At 36.4% G+C, this 19,680-nt stretch overlaps 2 protein-coding genes across 4 annotated transcripts; both read left to right on the top strand.

Annotated features, from left to right (window-relative positions):
- The first annotated feature begins 691 nt into the window (after positions 1-691).
- Positions 692-7,801, top strand: vps26a (VPS26, retromer complex component A). 3 transcript variants are annotated; one of them, XM_079636361.1, is made up of 10 exons: positions 692-874; positions 1,625-1,712; positions 2,830-2,979; positions 3,071-3,146; positions 3,464-3,620; positions 3,806-3,970; positions 5,263-5,369; positions 5,580-5,648; positions 6,339-6,481; positions 6,677-7,801. In XM_079636361.1, exons 2-10 carry the CDS (start codon positions 1,710-1,712, stop codon positions 6,788-6,790), a joined length of 984 nt encoding a protein of 327 aa, XP_079492487.1. In that variant the 5' UTR covers positions 692-874; positions 1,625-1,709; the 3' UTR covers positions 6,791-7,801. The 3 variants fall into 3 exon arrangements, with proteins under 3 accessions (XP_079492487.1, XP_079492486.1, XP_079492488.1); XM_079636360.1 differs by having other exon boundaries at positions 727-938; positions 1,598-1,712; XM_079636362.1 differs by having other exon boundaries at positions 761-938.
- A 532-nt stretch (positions 7,802-8,333) lies between these two features.
- supv3l1 (SUV3-like helicase) lies at positions 8,334-19,190 on the top strand. The gene is made up of 15 exons (XM_079634935.1): positions 8,334-9,101; positions 9,259-9,336; positions 9,548-9,655; positions 10,222-10,336; positions 10,433-10,601; positions 10,685-10,796; positions 12,998-13,075; positions 13,387-13,478; positions 13,682-13,862; positions 14,623-14,716; positions 14,933-15,152; positions 15,257-15,337; positions 16,689-16,865; positions 17,526-17,674; positions 17,839-19,190. The coding sequence occupies exons 1-15, from the start codon at positions 8,831-8,833 to the stop codon at positions 18,221-18,223; spliced, it is 2,310 nt and encodes a 769-aa protein (XP_079491061.1). The 5' UTR covers positions 8,334-8,830; the 3' UTR covers positions 18,224-19,190.
- Positions 19,191-19,680: the final 490 nt, after the last annotated feature.

The raw sequence follows: 19,680 nt of genomic DNA, 5'->3' as shown, positions 1-19,680 counted from the left end.
ATGAACTGTATTCAACAAAAGCTGAGATGAGGTCAGCCATTTAGGCTTCCTGTTTTACCAGAAGTCTATTATCACACTTGGGCTGACTATCTTGTATGTTTCCGGACTCACTTCTCATGACCTGTTTCTCAGTGGCAAGTGCACAGACATACAGTTAGTTCTGTATTTAGAGCAACATTGAAAAGATGGAAACAAAGAGAAAAATTAGACAATGCAAAAGGTGCAAATGTGCAAATTCAAAAGTGCGGTTAAGATGACACACACACTCCCTTCAGAAACTTTACACCCACATTTGTTCCAGTTACACCTCCACAGCTCAGCACATTGAAATATTTTTCTCCAGCTTCAACACTAAATAATAGTTTTTCAAGAGCATTAATGATGCACAAAATGGGTATGTTTAATTTTTTTCTTGTAAATAAGCAGCAAATCTTGAGAATGTGTAGCCTATATGTGAGATTTTCAATTTGAGTCAAGGCTTGACTTTTAAAGGGGTCATTGGTTGCCCATTTTCCACAAGATGGTATGATTCTTTAGGGTGTTCATGTAAAGTTTTTGACATACTTTGGTTAAAAATTCTCAATGGTTGTGTAAAACAACACCCTTTTTTACCTCCTTAAAAACAGCTCTGTTCACAGCCACCAGTTTTAGCGCATGTCTCTTTAAATGATAATGAGCAACTGCTCACCCCACCCCTCTCTTCAATGGGGTGTGTTGACACAAGACACGGGATAAAGTGCTGTCTTGGTCTATAGACAGTATACAAATATGCTAATACAGGACAGTCCGTCAGTGGTCGTGGGTGGAGCATGAGCAATACGACATCATCACGAATTCTGTCATTGTTTTGGAGCACACTAGCTTATAGATAACAGTAAGGCTAACATATTCATATTGTAACGGAGTAATATTTGACCAGTATCTGTACTTTCACTCAGGTAAGGAAGTTGTGTACTTTGTCCACCTCTGTTTTTTCCGTGTTATCAACAAACATACCGTAAACTTTTGTGATGAGGCATTGCCACAAGGCGATACCTCCCTTTCAACAGTCTATTTGTAATAATAATTTATTTAATTATAATAATAAAATATTTAAACTGAATAGTCTATTCAGTTAAAATGTAAAAAATAATAATAATAAGAAAAATGTAACAATTCATCATGAAATGGCACAAATGCAAAATGTGGCATACAAAAATTTCAAATAATTGTTTTGGCCAGCAGAAATTGCAATTAATTGTAATTCACACACACACACACACAAAAAACAGACACTTAAATAAACCTGTTTTTTGTTTGTTTGTTTTGCTCCATTTTATATGAAGCGTGCCATGTCAAATAATGTTAGGGATTTTAAAAGCAATTCTAGCTTTTTAATATTCTAACAATACATTTCTAAACTAAATGTACAACGTATGTTAAATGTAATAATAATAATAATCATCATAATAATAGGCCTATAGGAAAAATTCCTTTAAAATCTAAGTTTAAAATCGTATCAACATAATGAAATTTAGTTTAAAAAAAATAAAAAAATAAAATGTAGTTAAAACTTTTATTTTGAAATTCGATGGGCCGCGTTCTCTTAATGTTTCAGCGCTCATTCGCTTTGTGTTCCTGTCAGTCCCAGTCCCTTCAGCTCAGAGGAACAGGGATCCAGCGGAAGTTGTACTGAGGAGGACTGTTCAAGCTAAAGCTACGGAGCTGAAATGGTGAGCGTTCAATCAGACTGCATTTAATGGGTGATATTCTTGAACTCACGGAACACTTGCCTCATTCCCTCTGGAACAAAAGCCCCCAATCCCGGCAAACATGTTTGCAGTTTATCCAGCCTCAAGTAGGCCATGGAAGTCGTGAAGGATTGGGTGGGGAGGCTGGTCATTATCAGTCAGCGATTAAACACTGATAAAACACAACAAATGGATTCATTTGTCCTTACAAATTGGTTCTCACTGAGAATATGTACGTGTTGGGCTTGCGTAACCAACGCAAATCCTACAGGACCTTTAAAAACAGCTGTAAAGCTGAAGGTTGAATTCAAACTAGATACCGAGTTTATTCTGGTTTCCACTAAAATTAAACTGTTTGTAAGGTTTCAATTTTACACTCGTTGCTAAAAGTTTCTGCAGTCCTTCCCGGCTCCGTATGGATCATATTGAGCAATGTAATGCACATGATAGTTAAATGTTTCGCACTGCGTCAGCATTTCCTTGCAATGGGACGTGATGTTTTAACCGACAAACATTTTTGAGTTTTGAATTGATGACACATTTTCCATGGAAAACAGATTAACTTGGAATGTCGCTTTAGGTTTAAAGCTTTAAGATTGAAGTATGATGTCGTCTTCACCCAATTGATAAAGTAGTAGCACCACCAGTTATCTCAAATTGTTCATGTGAGGGAACATAATTTTACTGTTTCTTATCATACTATTGCTGATAAGCAGGTTTCTTCCTTACTCTTCGGACAAATTAGGTACAAATGCCTGAAATTCATACCTTTTTAATTTGTTTTTGCAAACTGCAAAAATTGAGACATGTCAAAAGACCGTTTAAAACCTTGATTTGGGAATTAAGTTCTAGCATTCATTATAACATTAAACAAAGTATTTGAAATGTATTAAAATGGATATGTAATTAAAATGCAATATTCCATTAAAAAAAACAAGAATTGTAAATTGAGTCCCCATCTTACTTTTTAATTTATATATCTATATATGTATATATGTTTAACATGGCTGCATGTCACAATACATAAGAATAGATCTGAAACTACCTGGATAACGGTAAATTGAAAAAAATTTATAAAACGATTATGTAATACTTTCAGAGTTTCCTTGGAGGTCTTTTTGGTCCTGTGTGTGAAATCGATGTCATTCTGAACGATGCTGAAAGCAGGAAAACAGCAGAGCTGAAGACGGAGGAGGGGAAATTGGAGAAGCATTATATGTTTTATGATGGAGAATCGGTTTCAGGAAAGGTGAGTGAGTAAACATCACCCGTGTGAGTCATTTCTTCAAGTCTCTGGTTTTGAAAGACAATTGACGCATGTTGTCTTCTGCCACCCCAAGGTAAATATCAATGTGAAACAAACAAGCAAAAGGCTTGAACATCTGGGAATCCGCATTGAGTTTGTTGGACAAATCGGTAAGTTAACACAATGCGTTCAGTTATTCTCTTTCTCGAGGCATTCATGAGTAAACTGGCTTCAGTATTGCTGTTCTAGTATGCTGAGAGCTTAGGAGAGCATGTGGTTGTCACATGGAAAGCTAGACTGCTCTACACATTTTCTGTAAGGGAGGCGATCTGTTATGGTGCCCTAGTTATTTTATTTCTTAATTTTTAAGTATTATTAGTGATTCTGATGGTCTCAACGATCACAAGATTGCTGCTTGCAATGTAAAAAAGAAAAATTGTCCATCCACTACATAAGAGCGTGTGTTTTTTTTTCTTCCCTCATGCAGAGCTCTTCAGTGATAAAAGCAATACTCATGAGTTTGTAAACCTTGTGAAGGAGCTCGCTCTGCCTGGGGAGTTGACACAGAACCGCAGCTATGACTTTGAGTTCATGCAGGTGGAAAAGCCATACGAGTCCTATGTCGGAGCGAATGTGCGACTGAGGTTAGTAAACGCTTTGTGGAGTGTTTTTTTTTTTTTTTTTTTTTTTTTTTTTTCAGCATCGAGACAGCCGAACACTGAGATGTTAAAAATGCCAATACTTGTCATATGACTCCTGCTTTAAGACACGTTATTTTTTTCAAATTGCCCTGACAATTCATTGCAACTTTCATTTCATGTCTATGCAGGTATTTCCTTAAAGTTACAATTGTAAGGAGGCTGTCTGATTTGGTAAAGGAGTATGACCTCATTGTCCATCAGCTGGCCACCTACCCTGACGTCAACAACTCTATCAAAATGGAAGTGGGCATCGAAGACTGCCTGCATATAGAGTTTGAATACAATAAGTCCAAGTAAGTGCACTTAACCCGTTTAATCCCACCGGTCACAATTGTGACCGCATATTTTTTCTTATTTCTGGAAGCTCTAAAAGTGTTGTTATTGGCTTTGGGCAAGTAATTCAACTTTTAAAAGAAAAAATAGATTGTTTTGAATAAAATATATAAATGTCATGTGACTGGTGTGAAAGGTCACATGACTAGATCAGTTTATTTCCTGCTTGCACATCTAGAAGAAGATGTCTTCCTCACACTACTACAAAAAGTAGTATATAAAACACCTTAATTAACAGATAGAACTATCAAATTTTGTACATATATTCTTTAAAGGGTCTACTACTGATATATTTTGAGAATTATACTCCTGCATATATATTTTGCTCGTAAGACATGTAAATTTGTTAACGGTCACAATTGTGACCGGTAGTATAACACAGTGTTTCAGTTGAAAACACAGGTTTTGGCTGTTAATCCTAGTTATCAATTGTTTATTATTACACAGTTTAAAACTATCAGATGTGTTGGACCTTCTAGACGTACGTGACCCCCCCAAGTGCTGTGTGCAGCAAACAGACGCAATTAAAAGTGATTGATAGTGATGGATCAGATAGGGAGTACCAGGGTGAAACGGCCTATTTGCCAGGTAGATTATTGAATGGCGATGCAGAGGTGAAACATCTGGAGGATGAGGCAGATGTTCATGAGAACCAATTGGTGTGCGCCACACATCACCACAAACAACCCTTTCTACAATGTACGGCCCATCTTTAGTGCACTGAATGAGTGCACACACATCTCCCTGAAACTGGCTTATAGGCAGGGCCCAAGTGTAGTCTTTGGTCTACTCTAGCCCATAGAGGTCTAGCCGAACAAGCGGAAGTTCATCCAGGGTGTAACTTTGTCCATGACAACCTTTTCATCTCACTAAACCTCCTTCATGAAATGACAAAGCGAGGTTATGGATGTCTTGGAATGTGTTGCGTAAATAGGCCTAATTGAAGAATTTGTATGAATTCTGACTATGTTGTTTCCCACCGGCCACTATTGTGACCAAGTATAAAACCTAATATTTCACTAACTTAACCAACATAAAATCAAAAAGGGCATAAAGTTTGTGTGTTAGGGAGGTCTAAGGAGTAAAATGCATGTATCAAAATTGCAAGAAAAAATTTGGGATTAAACGGGTTAACTTTCCCACTGATTCAATCCTAGTTTCTAAGCTGCTGAGTAATGTATGCATGGATTCAGTGGCTTAAACATATTTGTTAGTCTAACTGATTTTAAGCTAACACAAGTATTGTCTTTAGGTATCACCTCAAAGACGTAATTGTGGGTAAAATCTACTTCTTACTTGTACGAATTAAAATCCAACACATGGAGCTTCAGTTGATCAAAAAAGAAATGACTGGAATTGGTAAGATCTCCTTATATGTTAGATTTTATACTCCTGTATGATTCATGAATAATTGTTTTGAAAGGATATAATTTGTACTAAATTATAAATGATATAAATTAACTTAATTAATTTAAGTTAATAATCTTTAGAGAACATTTTACTGTAGTCCAGCTTGATTTGCATTTTATTTATTTATTATGAAGTGCGTCATGTGACATGCCTCTCTAGGGCCGAGCACAACTACTGAGACAGAGACTGTGGCCAAATATGAGATTATGGATGGAGCACCAGTCAAGGGTGAGCAGCTACTCCTCATCATTTTCTGAATATATTTGTTATGATATGAGTGTAGATGAGTCTTTTAAAAAGTGTTTTACTACTACTGAAGACAAAGTGTACTAATGTCAGGTAGAACATAAAAAATGGGCCTCAATCATGAAACGCAAGCAGAACAAATTTCTGTTAACCATTCATTTAAACTTTCATGCATAAATTGTCACATTCAGTTTAGTACAACTAATAAAAAATAAAATAACTAAAAACGCCCACGCAATCTTTTTTTTTTTAGATGTCTAATGAATCAGAGTGATTTTGAAATAGACTGCAGCAAATAACATTTGTCAGAACCTCTAGCAAATTACATGTTATTTTGTAGTTGTCTGTTCAGAATTGTGGGAGAATCATGCTCTGAATTGTGCATCTCTAATAGCATCTCAGTGCTACAGTTTACTTTGATTTATAATTGATTTGTATAGACACTTCACACTATAAAGCCCCTCCTGAAAAGCACAATGTGTTGTGTTTGACCAACTGCTTAAGCCCAAAGTGTTTCTGAGAAAGCCTGCTCACACTTCATTTGATGTGCTATACGCATTTAAAGTAGTTAATATTGTGGCGCTGGTCGCATTGAACATAGTATGATATTGCCAGTTTCATTATTCCTAAACTGACTTTTGTTCCCCTACTGGACTGACAATATATTTCCAGGTGAATCCATTCCCATTCGCCTTTTCCTGGCTGGTTATGACCTTACACCCACAATGAGAGATGTAAATAAGAAGTTCTCTGTGAGGTACTTTTTGAACTTGGTGCTTGTAGATGAAGAAGATAGGAGATACTTCAAACAGCAGGTACAGTGTGTATGAAAATGCAGTTGTAATAAAATTTACAGTTATAAATAATGATGTTCCTTTTGAATGCCCCAAGTGACAATGCTTGTTATATAATTTTTTTTACTTTCAGTGTCTCATTTGTCATGCAAGATATAATAATAATGTAAATAAGCAGTATGACTTGATGATTTGTTCTTTTTTGTTTGTTTGTAGGAAATAGTTTTGTGGAGGAAGGCACCAGAGAAAATGCGGAAACGTAACTTCCATCAGCGCTACGAGTCACCTGAGCCCCGGCCGAGTCTCTCTGCTGAGCAGCCGGAAATGTGAGCGGGGTTTGGAGAGCAACCAGCCAGGGACACATGTGCCTCTCAGTGACCAGCCGCAGGAGAGGAGAACAAATTCCACTGAACATACATGCAGATCGCTGTTCACATGGTCACCCCTCACAGCTTATGGTGATAAACTGTGCCTGAATTGGCTCTGCCCTCCCTGTTGTCCACAGCAAGCAATCTGTTATTACACAAGGACACTTTTTAGAAAGCACTGGAAACGGTCATTTAAATCATATAGCACATATTCAAGGTTGCACGCATCCCTAGATGAAGAAATGTTTTTTAAAAGTGCACTCACTGGTATCCTCTATGTTCCATATAATAGAGCAGAAACACATTTTAAAGCGCTTCATCATGCATGCTAGCTGGTGAATCGGAGTTCATAGTAACAGTTAATAAAGGCTATGGGGTCATTTTAAAAAAAGGTCAAGAAATGGAATGGCACCCAGCCCACACTGTATTTGCAATCCACTTAAACATTTCTATTTAACTTATTTAGCATCTTCTCTTTTTTGTTTTGTTTGTTTGTTTGTTTCTTAAATATTCCTTGAAATAAAAAAGTATATGTCTATATATAAAATATTTAAAGAGGTATTGGACTAGAAGCTTTATAAAACTAGGGCAGTTTGTGTAATTATATTGGGCACATGTATTCAACTTGTTTGCCCCATTTTGAACACACTGGCTTAGTAGTAAAAGAGGGCCACTTGAATTTCCTAATGAGCTTATTGAGATGATTCATCAGCATCGCTATACACTGCTAAATATCATCTCTGCTACAAAATGACATTTCATATCGTCTAAATTGTTAGACTTTAGAGAAATGATGGGATTGTTTTGTTGTATAATTTGCATGTCATCCTGCTTTAAGGCTTTCTAACAAAAGGATGTTAACAATATTTCACTGTCGCAAATGTGCTCGGTCTTATTTTAATGTGGTTTGTGGAGTAAATGTGTTTATTTTGACTTTTTTTATTTCACTAAACATTACATTTATTATTTTTTCCCCACTGCTTTGATTTTAAAACACTTCACTACAAATGGAAATGTCTGTGTACAAAACTATTAAGTGCCCCAATGGTAAAGACATAATGATGAGTGTTTGAGAACTAATGAAATAGTTGTGCTACGGCAACCGAGTCATTTGTACATCATGAAAATTGTACATATCCTGCCATAGTTTGTTTATCTGCCATTATGTCAAATAAAAATGCCAGTTTATACTTACAGCTACATTTATTTTTTATTTAAAATAACCATCTTATTATTTAGTGGTAAAAAAAAAACCCATCCATTTTCCAAACCAGGTCTTTACAGAAATACCCTTTGATAAACCTTATATATTGTGATTTTTAAAGCTCTCGGGACGGATTTAGCGCGAAATTGCATACAGTTGTTCGATTGTGCGTGTTACGTCAAATTCATTATGTCATGGACATTACTATTATTTATTATCATTATTATCAGTTTGCACCAAAATTATCCTTCACGTCATCATCACATAACACACTAAAGGACTGCAAGTGCTCAGGTTTTGCTTCAATGTTGTCATCTCAGTTATTTCATAGCTGCTGTGATTGCGCTAAAGTAGCATAATTAAAACGAGTCCGTTTCGGTTGCGCTGCGAAAGTCACTAGTCATTACAAAATGATGTTTGTATCACATGCCTGTCATACCCACAATCCAAAAAATATTATCCTTCAAGATTGCACATTTTATAGCGAACGTATTCTCGTGATATTGTAGTCTACTATACACATATTATCCATTTCCTTTAAATTTATCCAATGTTGATTTTAAGACTTGAATAAATATTGAGATAAAAAAACAGGCATTACCTCGGGCACCACACATTCTTGGGTCCTTCTACACGTTGTCACTGAGAGAAACTTGACCTCCTTGTCATAATAGGTGCTGGGACAGTTGCTGTAGCTGAAATTAACTTATGTTTAACATTAAGTTTAATATGAATTGTGCTCCTGCCAGTTTTTATTCCTTTGTTCATCCAGCTGCTCGTGATTAACGGGAGCTAAAAATGTCTGTAAATCGCTGTATTTACTTGTTGTCGCGTTGCAACCTCCGATACCGGGTATGTGCTAGCTCAAGCTTCTCCACTGCTTCAGTAGCAAACAACACTTCACTGCATTCAACAAGAAGGACGCCTGAAAAAGTATCCAGGAGACATTCATCTTCAGACAACTCATCGAGACCCCTGGACACATCACTGTTTATACCGCTAGCCGTCAAAAGTGATGAAGTCTGGGATGCGGCAATCGGCGCTGAGTTGACGCAACCGCTGGACAAAAGTATGTTATGTTATGTTATTAGAATATTGTATAATCGCGTTAATGATCTGGCGAGAAGCCATTCTGTCCTGGTGTTTTTATAGATTCATTTGTATACATTTGGTGAACTATTGCAACAGTAATGCTTCGAATATTTTATATTTACTTGTTTTAACAGGTGAAATCCTCAAAGTACTGAATAGATTCTACAAAAGGAAAGAGATGCAAAAACTGGCTGCTGACCAAGGACTTGATGGTGAGAATCATGGACCCATGATTATTATTACCTGATCTTACATATTTAACATTGGTCAACCCAGTGATGGGTCACATTGTGCCCATCTACAACAACTATATACACATAGCAGTATGTCAGGGATACTATTGTATTTTGTTTGTTACAAAGCATTTAGGTTTGTTGCATCATTGTCTCATCAAAGCATTATTGTTTATTTGTTCTTCAACAGCTCGTCTCTTCCATCAAGCGTTTGTCAGCTTTAGGAAATATGTGCTGGAAATGAACGCATTAAATGCTGACTTGCACATCATTCTTAGTGACATCTGCTGTGGAGCTGGTGAGTATTTACTTCAGACATTTAACTGACATTATCCATACACTGTAAAAACTAAAAAAATAATTGTATGCTTCGTTAACTGATAATGGGAATATACCAACCCTTATAATACACTAACAACCACCAAAAAACACTGTAAAAGCTACATGATCAATCAAAGTTAATCATATGTAGCTTTTCTACAAACTGAGTGAAGTATTAATTGTAGGTGCATACAGTGTCATAGAAATACAAAGCATGATGCTGAGCAAAGCAAAGCATGGTTACACACATGGAACTAAAATAATGCAACAAACATTTATTTAAAGGGATAGAACTATCCCTTTAACAACCTAAGATGTTGCATAAAACCCTAATGTGCATAAGAAAATGTACAGTATTTTACTGTAAAATTACATGAAATGTCTTGTTAGATTTATTCATCTTTTTTTACTGTATTTAGACTGCAAACTGACTGTTAACCAATGAACAGGTGTTTACCGTTTAGTTTTTTTCCTGTTAAAATTGCGGTAATTTTTTACAGTGTAAGAAAAGCCATCTATTAATCTTTCTTTTCCTCATTCCAGGGCACATAGATGATATTTTCCCTTACTTTATGAGACATGCCAAACAGATTTTTCCCATGTTGGACTGTATGGACGATTTGCGCAAGATCAGTGACTTACGGGTCCCAGCAAACTGGTACTGAGAGTTTCATTCTCTGATTTCACTAATAGTCATTACAGTTGTTAGTATTTTTACCAATACAATCTTTTGAACAACAAATGTGTGTTCCAGGTATCCAGAGGCCAGAGCTATTCAAAGAAAGATTGTTTTTCACGCAGGACCCACCAACAGTGGTAAGACCTATCATGCCATCCAGAGATACCTAGCAGCCAAGTCTGGAGTTTACTGTGGACCTCTAAAGCTACTGGCCCATGAAATCTATGAGAAGAGTAATGATGCAGTGAGTTTCATTGTTTAGACTTTTTTTAATGTAATTGCATTAGTCGTGGGTGTCTGAGCCACTTATTTGTGGTTTCCCATCAGGGAGTGCCGTGTGATCTGGTGACAGGAGAAGAGAGAAAATTTGTTGATCCACAAGGAAGACCGTCTGGCCACATTGCCTCTACGATAGAGATGTGCAGTGTCACAACTCCATGTGAGTATGGAGAACATGCTTTTTTGAATGTGAGAATACTTGAGTCTTGATGGTAATCTTAAAGAGGCTATATGTAGAATTCTTGTTATTAGTGACACCGGTGGCCGTTAAGTTAACTGCAGCCAGCAACTTTTGCTTGTGCTCGCACTCGTGCAGACGTAACGTATAAGAGACTGAACAGGATTCAAGCCCCCGATATACTCACAGCAAAGTTCTTTTTACTTCTAAGCAAAGAACTGTGAAATACCTTTGTAGCGATGTACTGTTAACGAACATCCAGACGCAGCCCACACTGCTGAGAGTGGCGTTTGGATAACAAATAAATAAATAAATAAATTCGCAACAACAATGACAGCGGTGAGAAAACCGCAGTTAAGAAAGCATCTGATCATAGCTATGTGGATATGTTTGCACCTGCTCTGCAATTTACCATCATGTTGACAAAATTAGACAGTTCTGATCGTTTGATTATAAATTACATCTGAGACTATAGATCTGGCAATGTGAGAATTAGGGCTTTGACTCCAAACTTTGTTATTCGAATATAATTTGAATATTTAAAAAAATAATGATATTTGAACGAATATTAGGCAGCCTTTAATATTCCAACCTGTTATGGGGATTTTTTAGCTTGTAAATGTTGTTTTCAATTACGAGGCTATTTCACGCCTGGTGAAGTTGTGATTTTTCTTGTATACAAACAAGAAAAGTTTCTTGTATACAAACAATACTGGATGCGCGCACATTCAAGAGGCAAAACCGCTAACAGGTGTTATGCAGGGTTCTGCATTTTCAGCATCATTAATCCAGTCTAATATGGTAATTTGATAAAACATATTTTTTCAGGATTCTTTGAATAGAAAGTTCAAAAGAACAGCATTTATTTGAAATAGAATCTTTTGTAACATTATAAATGTCTTTACTGTAAGTTTTGATCAATTTAATTCATCCTTGATGAATAAAAGTATTGATTTCTTACATTTTAAATCCATCTTTTTGGCGGTTAGTGTACAGCACAACAGCTCTGTGTCATCTCTGTTTCTGCTAAAAATGCTGTATAGAGTGCTGCTTTCTGCCGCCTAGTTGCGTGCGCATCTCTGTGATGAAGTTGCACAGAAACCCGTCAATGGGCTTTATGCACAGCTGCACTACTTCCTGAACTTTAGCCAGCTCCTTTGTTTCCTGTCTGCCAATATTGGACAAACTGATTAATCCAGGTGTGTCTGATTATTGTTGTTGGTCAGGCACACCTGGATTAATCAGTTTGTCCAATAATGGCAGACAGGAAACAAAGGAGCTGGCTAAAAATCAGGAAGTAGTGCAGCTGTGCATAAAGTCCATTGGTCATCTGGGCTCCTGTAGCGTCCTGGTTAGCGCCTATTTTGTATAGCAAAACAATGGCTGCGATTTATTTATTTTTGAAAAGAAAATTAATTTTGATACTGTTTGTGTTTAATTCAGGGTCTGATTTAAAAAATAATAATTAAACAGCGGTGATGGTGTGGTTTTCTTCTGAAAACATTGCCTGCTTATTGACATTGACTGATACACTGCCCTCTGGTGGACAGAACATAATATACAACTTAAGTTTGATACCAATATAGGTCTTACTGAAGGCATTTAATGGTCAAAATATTATTAATAAATATTAGAATATTAATAAACAAACAAACTTTGAATATGATTTTTGGGCATAAGTCAAAGCCCTAGTGAGAATATAGTTTGAACTAATCCCTTTTCTTTGCACGACACAATCACATTGATATCACAGAATTGCTCTTTTGGCGATTTATCCTGATTGTAAGCATTCGTTTCATGTGTCATAGGAAGAGAGGCTCTCGGGAGCGCACAAAAATGTCACATCCTTATGATTTTCCCGGCAAAAATTTCCTGTCTACAGGATTTCATAGACAACCTAGAAAGTCGGAAGGTCTCTTTTTTCGTTTCGTTACAAACTGTTCACATGTTGCCTATACAAAAGCGATTAATACATGAAAATTCTTATGTATAGCCTCTTTAAGCAATCTAATATACAAACAAATATAAAATATACTATAATATTCAAAGAAATATAAATAAATATACATTTTTTTTGTGTAACTTGACTGTTCATTAATCATACATTGACTGTAAAGCCACCTTGAGATTTTGGAAAGTACTGTATAAATAAAACCTTATTATTGTTTGAATATTTTGTTTAGACGAAGTGGCAGTCATTGATGAGATTCAAATGATCAAAGATCCCTCCAGAGGCTGGGCTTGGACCAGAGCTCTTCTTGGTGGGTTGACTTACTTTTCAGCAGAAACAACTATTTATTTATACATATAATGCGGTCTCAAAAGCTTTTTTTTTTTTACCCCTCTGTAGCCTATTTATCACTTTATTTTCTCAGTTGGATTGTGCCTACTCGTATTCATCTTTAGTGTCAAGTTATTAATAATATTTAAATGCCTGCTACTTTACAAATATTAAACTCACCGACTATTTTCATAATATACTATACTAATTTCATCTGCATGGTCAAATCTGTAGTTTAATATAAACATGTTGAATGAGGTATGTTAAAGAAGCATTTCTCTTTCTGAATAGGTTTGTGTGCTGAGGAGATCCATGTGTGTGGAGAATCTGCAGCAGTTGAGTTTGTCACTGAACTCATGTTCACCACTGGTGAAGAGGTTGAGGTGAGTCTGAGATACAGAATTGTTGGAAAGACTACTGACTGCTTAGTTATGTTAGTTATTTACTGACTGCTTAGTAAATGCTAGGTGGCATTTATTTTGCCTGGGTAAAATTGTTGATTTGAAAAAATATTTCAATGTTTGCCCAATGTTGTGAGATATTGAGCTCATTAGTGTGGTTTGACATATGCTCTTTTGTCTTTAAGGTGCATAATTATAAGAGGCTGACCCCCTTTTCAATCTCAAATCATGCAGTGGAATCATTAGATAACCTAAAGCCTGGTGACTGCATCGTGTGCTTCAGCAAAAATGACATCTACTCAATCAGCCGACAGATAGAAATCCGTGGCCAGGAGTGTGCCGTCATTTACGGCAGCTTGCCCCCTGGTAAGTTCCACATGGTAAATTTATGATCTGGTTTTATTTTCTAGAACTGTCTGTATTAACTCTTCCCTGCCAGCGTTTAGAAAAAAAGAAAGAAAGAAAAAAAAAGTCGCCAGCCACCGCCAGCATTTTTTATAATTTTTACAAAACTTTCATGGCCCCCAGTATATTTTGCTGTATGAATATCTGAGTGTGCAAAAAGAAAGAGCAGATCATGTGCTTTCAAACGGCAACAACAACAACAAAAACGTTTTGTAACACTTTGTTTTTAAGTTAACGTATATTTACACGTTACTACATGTACTTACTATGGTAATAGCAGTACATTATGCATAATTACATTATAACTGCAACTCTATAGTAAGTACATGTTGTTAATTAATATCTCTCAGTACTTCTTTGAGGAAGTACAATGTAAGTATGTCACCTTACAATAAAGTGTAACCAAATGTTTATTCTAGCTTCATGCATTCTTTATTATCAATAGGGTAAGTTTCATAAAAAAAGTTACAAAAAGCTGAGAAAATCTTTTTTTTTTTTTTTTTCAAAGCAATGCTTTTATCACCTGTTTCTGCTCATTTTGTGCCTGTGTTTTGGTCCAAAGATTTTGTACTCTTTCAGAAGATATAATAGCACCCCCAACCGTATAACAGTCAATAGCGGGAATAGAGTTAATATCATATTACCTTCCTATCACAATAATTTCTCAATAATTGGTTTTATTTGATCTGGAAACTGAGCTAATATTTTGATTCGTCAACAGGCACCAAGTTGGCTCAAGCTAAAAAGTTTAATGATCCAGACGACCCTTGCAAAATCCTTGTTGCCACGGATGCAATTGGAATGGGTTTGAACTTGTGAGTAACTTCCTTCCAGTAACCTTATCTTACATTTTGACACTTAATCAAACTATAAGGTGATCATATATAATATATATATATATATATATATATATATAAATATAGTAAGCATGTTTTATATTTTAGTTTTTCATGACCCTCTCCAACATTCTTATAGACCCTGAAAATTAGTGCATTTGACTCTGATTAATAATGATCCTGTACTTCCTTTAGGAGTATTAGGAGAATCATCTTTAACTCTCTGGTAAAACCCAGCGTGAATGAAAAGGGGGAGAAGGAGCTAGACACTATTTCCACGTCACAGGCGCTGCAGATCGCTGGTCGAGCGGGACGCTTCAGCTCTGTGTTTAAAGAGGGTGAGGTCACTACTATGCAAAGGGACGACTTGCTTGTTTTAAAGGAGATCTTGGGGAAGCCTGTTGACCCCATTGCGGTAAGGCTAGTTTTATTATAATATAATATAATATAATATTATAATAGTAAACCATTTATGTTGTTTGGAAAAAGGTTTTATCATTTGTTAATTTCTCCTCTTAGATGGCAGGATTACACCCCACAGCGGAGCAGATAGAGATGTTTGCCTACCATCTTCCCTATGCAACTCTCTCAAACCTCATTGTAGGTCTAAATATTCAACATTTTTACATTATAATTTTACTGGCAGGTGGTAATGTCAAGTCATCTTCATTTATATAGCGCTTTTAACAATGTAGAATGTTTCAAAGCTGCTTTACAGAGATAAACTTATAATTTAAGGTAACAGATTGTTTTGGCTTTATAGCGGTTATGTTATTTTCCAGCTAAAGTTAGTTTTGATTGATTCACTTCCGTCGAAAGGATAATTTGTTATTAAATTAGGGGCCGCTAAGACGACATCGTTCTCTCTAAACAGACTTTAAACCCGAACCTGTGAGAAACACGTGCTCACGTGCGCATCAAGAATTAATTCTATAGTTATGTGCGTTTGAATATATGTGCGCATGTTTGTAATTCTCTACAAACCAAGCCTAAACAAACTACTTGTCCTGCCTATAAATTTGATACAGAATTTTATTTTATTTTATCACTGCGGGGTAGATACACAAATTTTCCACAATGCTTTATCTGTAGAGTGGTAAATAGATCCTCCATAGGGAGAGGCTAGTTGGCACTTCAGCACTGCGCTGACATCGGGTCCAGGCGAAGGTCCTTCGTCAGATCTGGATACGGCAGGCTGCGGGAAAACCTCGGGATAAACAAAGACACTAAAATTAGCGTAGATGCCATTCTTCTTATGGTGTAACGAGTACATCAGGATTTAAGGGAAGTGTTCCCAGTTCCAGCTGACCTAATCTATGCAGCCTAACATTTGAGTTATAGAAGTCTATAATGCATTCTGTGAATGCTAGGTCAAAGAGATGAGATTCGAGATCGGCCTGAAATGTACTAATTTTGTAGGATCAAGTTGCGTTTTTTTAACAAGCGGTTTAATCATAGCTAGCTTAAAGATTTTTGGTACGTATCCTAGTGACAAAGATGAATTAATGATATTAAGAAGAGGATCTATGACATCTGGAAGCATCTCTTTCAGTAGCTTAGTCGGTATAGGGTCTAACATACAAGTTGTCGATTTAGATGATTTGACGAGTTTGCAAAATTCTTCCTCTCCTATAGCAGCAAATGAATCAAATTTTCCCTCAGGGAGACTACAATGCACTCCCTGATGCGATACTGTATTAGACGGTTGCATAGTTATAATTTTGTCCCTGATGTTATCGATCTTATAAGTGAAGAAGTTCATGAAGTCATTACTGCTGTGTTGCTTTGAAACTTCTGGGCTTGAAGCTTTCTTTTTCGTTAGTTTAGCCACCGTTTCAAATAAATACCTAGGATTATGTTTATTTTCTTCTAATAGGGTTGAAAAATAAGCAGATCTATAAATTAAATGGCCATTTAAAACACTCCGTTTCCATTCTCCTCCTCTGTACAGGATATATTTGTGAGTCTCGCACAAGTGGATGGACTTTACTTTGTCTGTAACATCGATGACTTCAAATTCTTGGCGGATATGATTCAGCATATCCCACTGAATCTGCGTTCCCGCTACGTGTTCTGCACGGCCCCCATCAACAAGAAGCAGCCCTTCGTTTGTACATCCTTTCTCAAGGTGAGCGAACCATCTGACAGCTCAACCTGAATAACTCTCATTTTTATTTCAGTTTTAGTCATTTTAGTACTTCAACGTAAACTTATTTAGTTGCCATCTAATACATTTTTCATCTAATATTTAGATTTAATTTATTATTTCAGCTTTATTTCAATTACTGTAAATTATTTTTAATAGTTGTAGTTTTAGGAACACACCGACTTTTTGGGACTTTAGCTTATTCACCGTATCCCCCAGAGTCCATACATGCTCTTCTCATCTCCGTGCATGCCGTAACTCTGTCTGACGCTCTCAGCACTAGCCTAGCTTAGCACAAAGACTGGAGGTAAACGGCTCCAGCTAGCATACTGCTCCCAATAAGTGTCAAAATAACACCAACATTTTCCTATTTACATGTTGTGATTTGTAGTCACAGCGTGTACAAATAACAAGGTCACATGAGACACAGCCATCTTCTAACCATATACATACTGGGAACTATATTCTCAGAAGGCGAAGCTCTGCTACTTGGGCACAGAAGGGTTTGTAGGGATTTATCTAACTCTGGGGTATACGGTGAAGTCCCAAAAAGTCGGCGTGTACCTTTAACAATAGCAACACTGAAAAATATGAATAGTATATAAATGTCTAATAAATGCTGTAAAAATCTGTCCTCTATAGTTTGCCAGACAGTTCAGCAGAGATGAGCCTCTGACGTTCGACTGGGTGTGTCGAAATATGAATTGGCCCCTGGCCCCTCCCAAAAACATCAAGGACCTGGTTCACCTGGAGGCTGTCCATGATGTGCTAGATCTTTACCTTTGGCTCAGGTATATTTTTTTTCCCTAAAGATGAACCTAAACATCTGTAAATATGTATTTAGAACTCTAGCATTAAATCAGAAAGCAATAAATACGTTTTTCATACTTTTCACACCCTTTTCCACTGATGTCACCCGTAATTTTAATCCACTTGGACTGCTTCCCTCTTGCAGCTATCGCTTCATGGACATGTTCCCAGATGCTAACCTCATCCGTGAGATCCAGCAGGAACTGGACGGAATCATCCAGGTTGGCGTGCGTAACATCACGCGGCTTATCCGTGCCACAGAGAATCAATCTTCCTCTGCAGTAACCACCGCCTCTGTAAGACTTTCTGATTCAGACACACTGCCACAGAGGAGGGGACGAGTGCAAAAAGCCCATAATCAAAGAAAAGCGATCATGCCGTCGGATTCTTCACTGAGCTCCAGGTTGTTGCGGGATGGACTACTGACAAAAGAGCTGTTAGAGCAGCTGCAAAAAGAATGGGTCAGCGAGCAGAGCCAACCTGGAGATGACTTCGTTTCAACAATTAAAGGGAAAAGAAAGAAAAAGTGAACACTTAACACTGTAACATGGACTTTTCTGTAGCCTACTTTTAGAAGATCAAGAGAACAATATGGCTGTATTGCTGATGTTCTGAACTGGCTTGTAAAGGTTGTCTCTCCATTTATGGAGCGCTTGACATCTATTTTACTAAAAAAAAAAGTTGCAATTTTCACAGTAATGTATAATCAAGTGTCAAAAAGAGGACTGTCCCACACACTTTTAGATGTTACAATAAAATTACATTGATATTTTTAATAGCTTTCCGTTGCCTAACCACAGAGAAATGTTTCTTTGCTGACAGAATGTTATTTTAAAAATTCAGAAAAGGAGAGAAATTTAGGTTCCCATGACCAAAAAAGTAAAGCTGCACATGACCTAGAGTTCTTGTCAGTCTATTGAACCTGTAGTTGAAAAACCAATAATTTGTATTTACTTTCTTCTATTTTTAGCAGGGTAATGGAGTCTGATGTTATTTTAGGAAACCTACTTGTCCAATGAATGACTAAAGCTGAAACATGGAGCGATTTCGTCACTGTACACCTAACTGCAACAGCCTTGTACAGGTGAGGGTAGTGTAAGGGTCAGTTTAAAAATAGCAGTGCATGTTACAGATTTACTTTAATAGGTTTAATTAATAGTAGTTTTCTTCTAACAATAAGGAAAAGTTGAACTGATGTCAAATGTTTTGTTCTTTTTTTTTTTTTTTTTAAGAAAATAGAATTATCTATAGTCTCAGAAAAAGATTCAGGTCAAGGATCATCCATGATTTTTTTTAAATTACATTTTATAAACTTTTTTAGTTTTGCAACTCTTTTACCATAGTTTTGAATGTCTGAATATGATTAAACTTTAATATATTTATATATAAACATTCAATAACAATTAAACCAGCATAAAGTCCACTAATAATAATAGTGTAAAAATAACATATTGATGAAATTCTAGGTTAAAGGTTGTAAATAATAAACTTACAAAATGCACCAGAATGGGTAATGGCTGCAGATTTTGTCCACACTAAAGATTATATTTTGAAGAATATTGGAAACCAAACAACTGACTTCCATAGTTGGAAAGAAAATGCTATGGAAGTCAATGGGGTCCATAATCTGGTTACCGACATTCTTAAAAGTATACACTTTGTGTTCAGTAGAAGAAAGAAACGTATACATGTTTGGAGCAACTTAAGGGTGAGAAAATAATGACAATTTTTATTTTTGGGTGAACTATACCTTTAAGTAAAGGGACTACTGTTTGTGCCCTATTTGTGAAAATTACAATTAGGGCAGTTTTGTCTACAAATTGGTAAAATTTACCATTACCATTGTAACCATCCACTAAAATGGAACCGCTGATAGCATGATTTTGCAGGTGATGCTGGGTCATTTCTTCAGGATGAATGATTCAGCAAAGAAATGAAGCGTTAAAAATGTTAGGTAGATCAATTTGCTCAGTGTTTGCTAAAGGCC

This window comes from Phoxinus phoxinus (genome assembly GCF_949152265.1).
Source record: "Phoxinus phoxinus genome assembly, chromosome: 14".
Classification (NCBI taxonomy): Eukaryota; Metazoa; Chordata; class Actinopteri; order Cypriniformes; family Leuciscidae; genus Phoxinus; species Phoxinus phoxinus.
The sequence above is the reverse complement of the archived record's forward strand: the minus strand, read 5'-3'. Positions and strand labels throughout refer to the sequence as shown.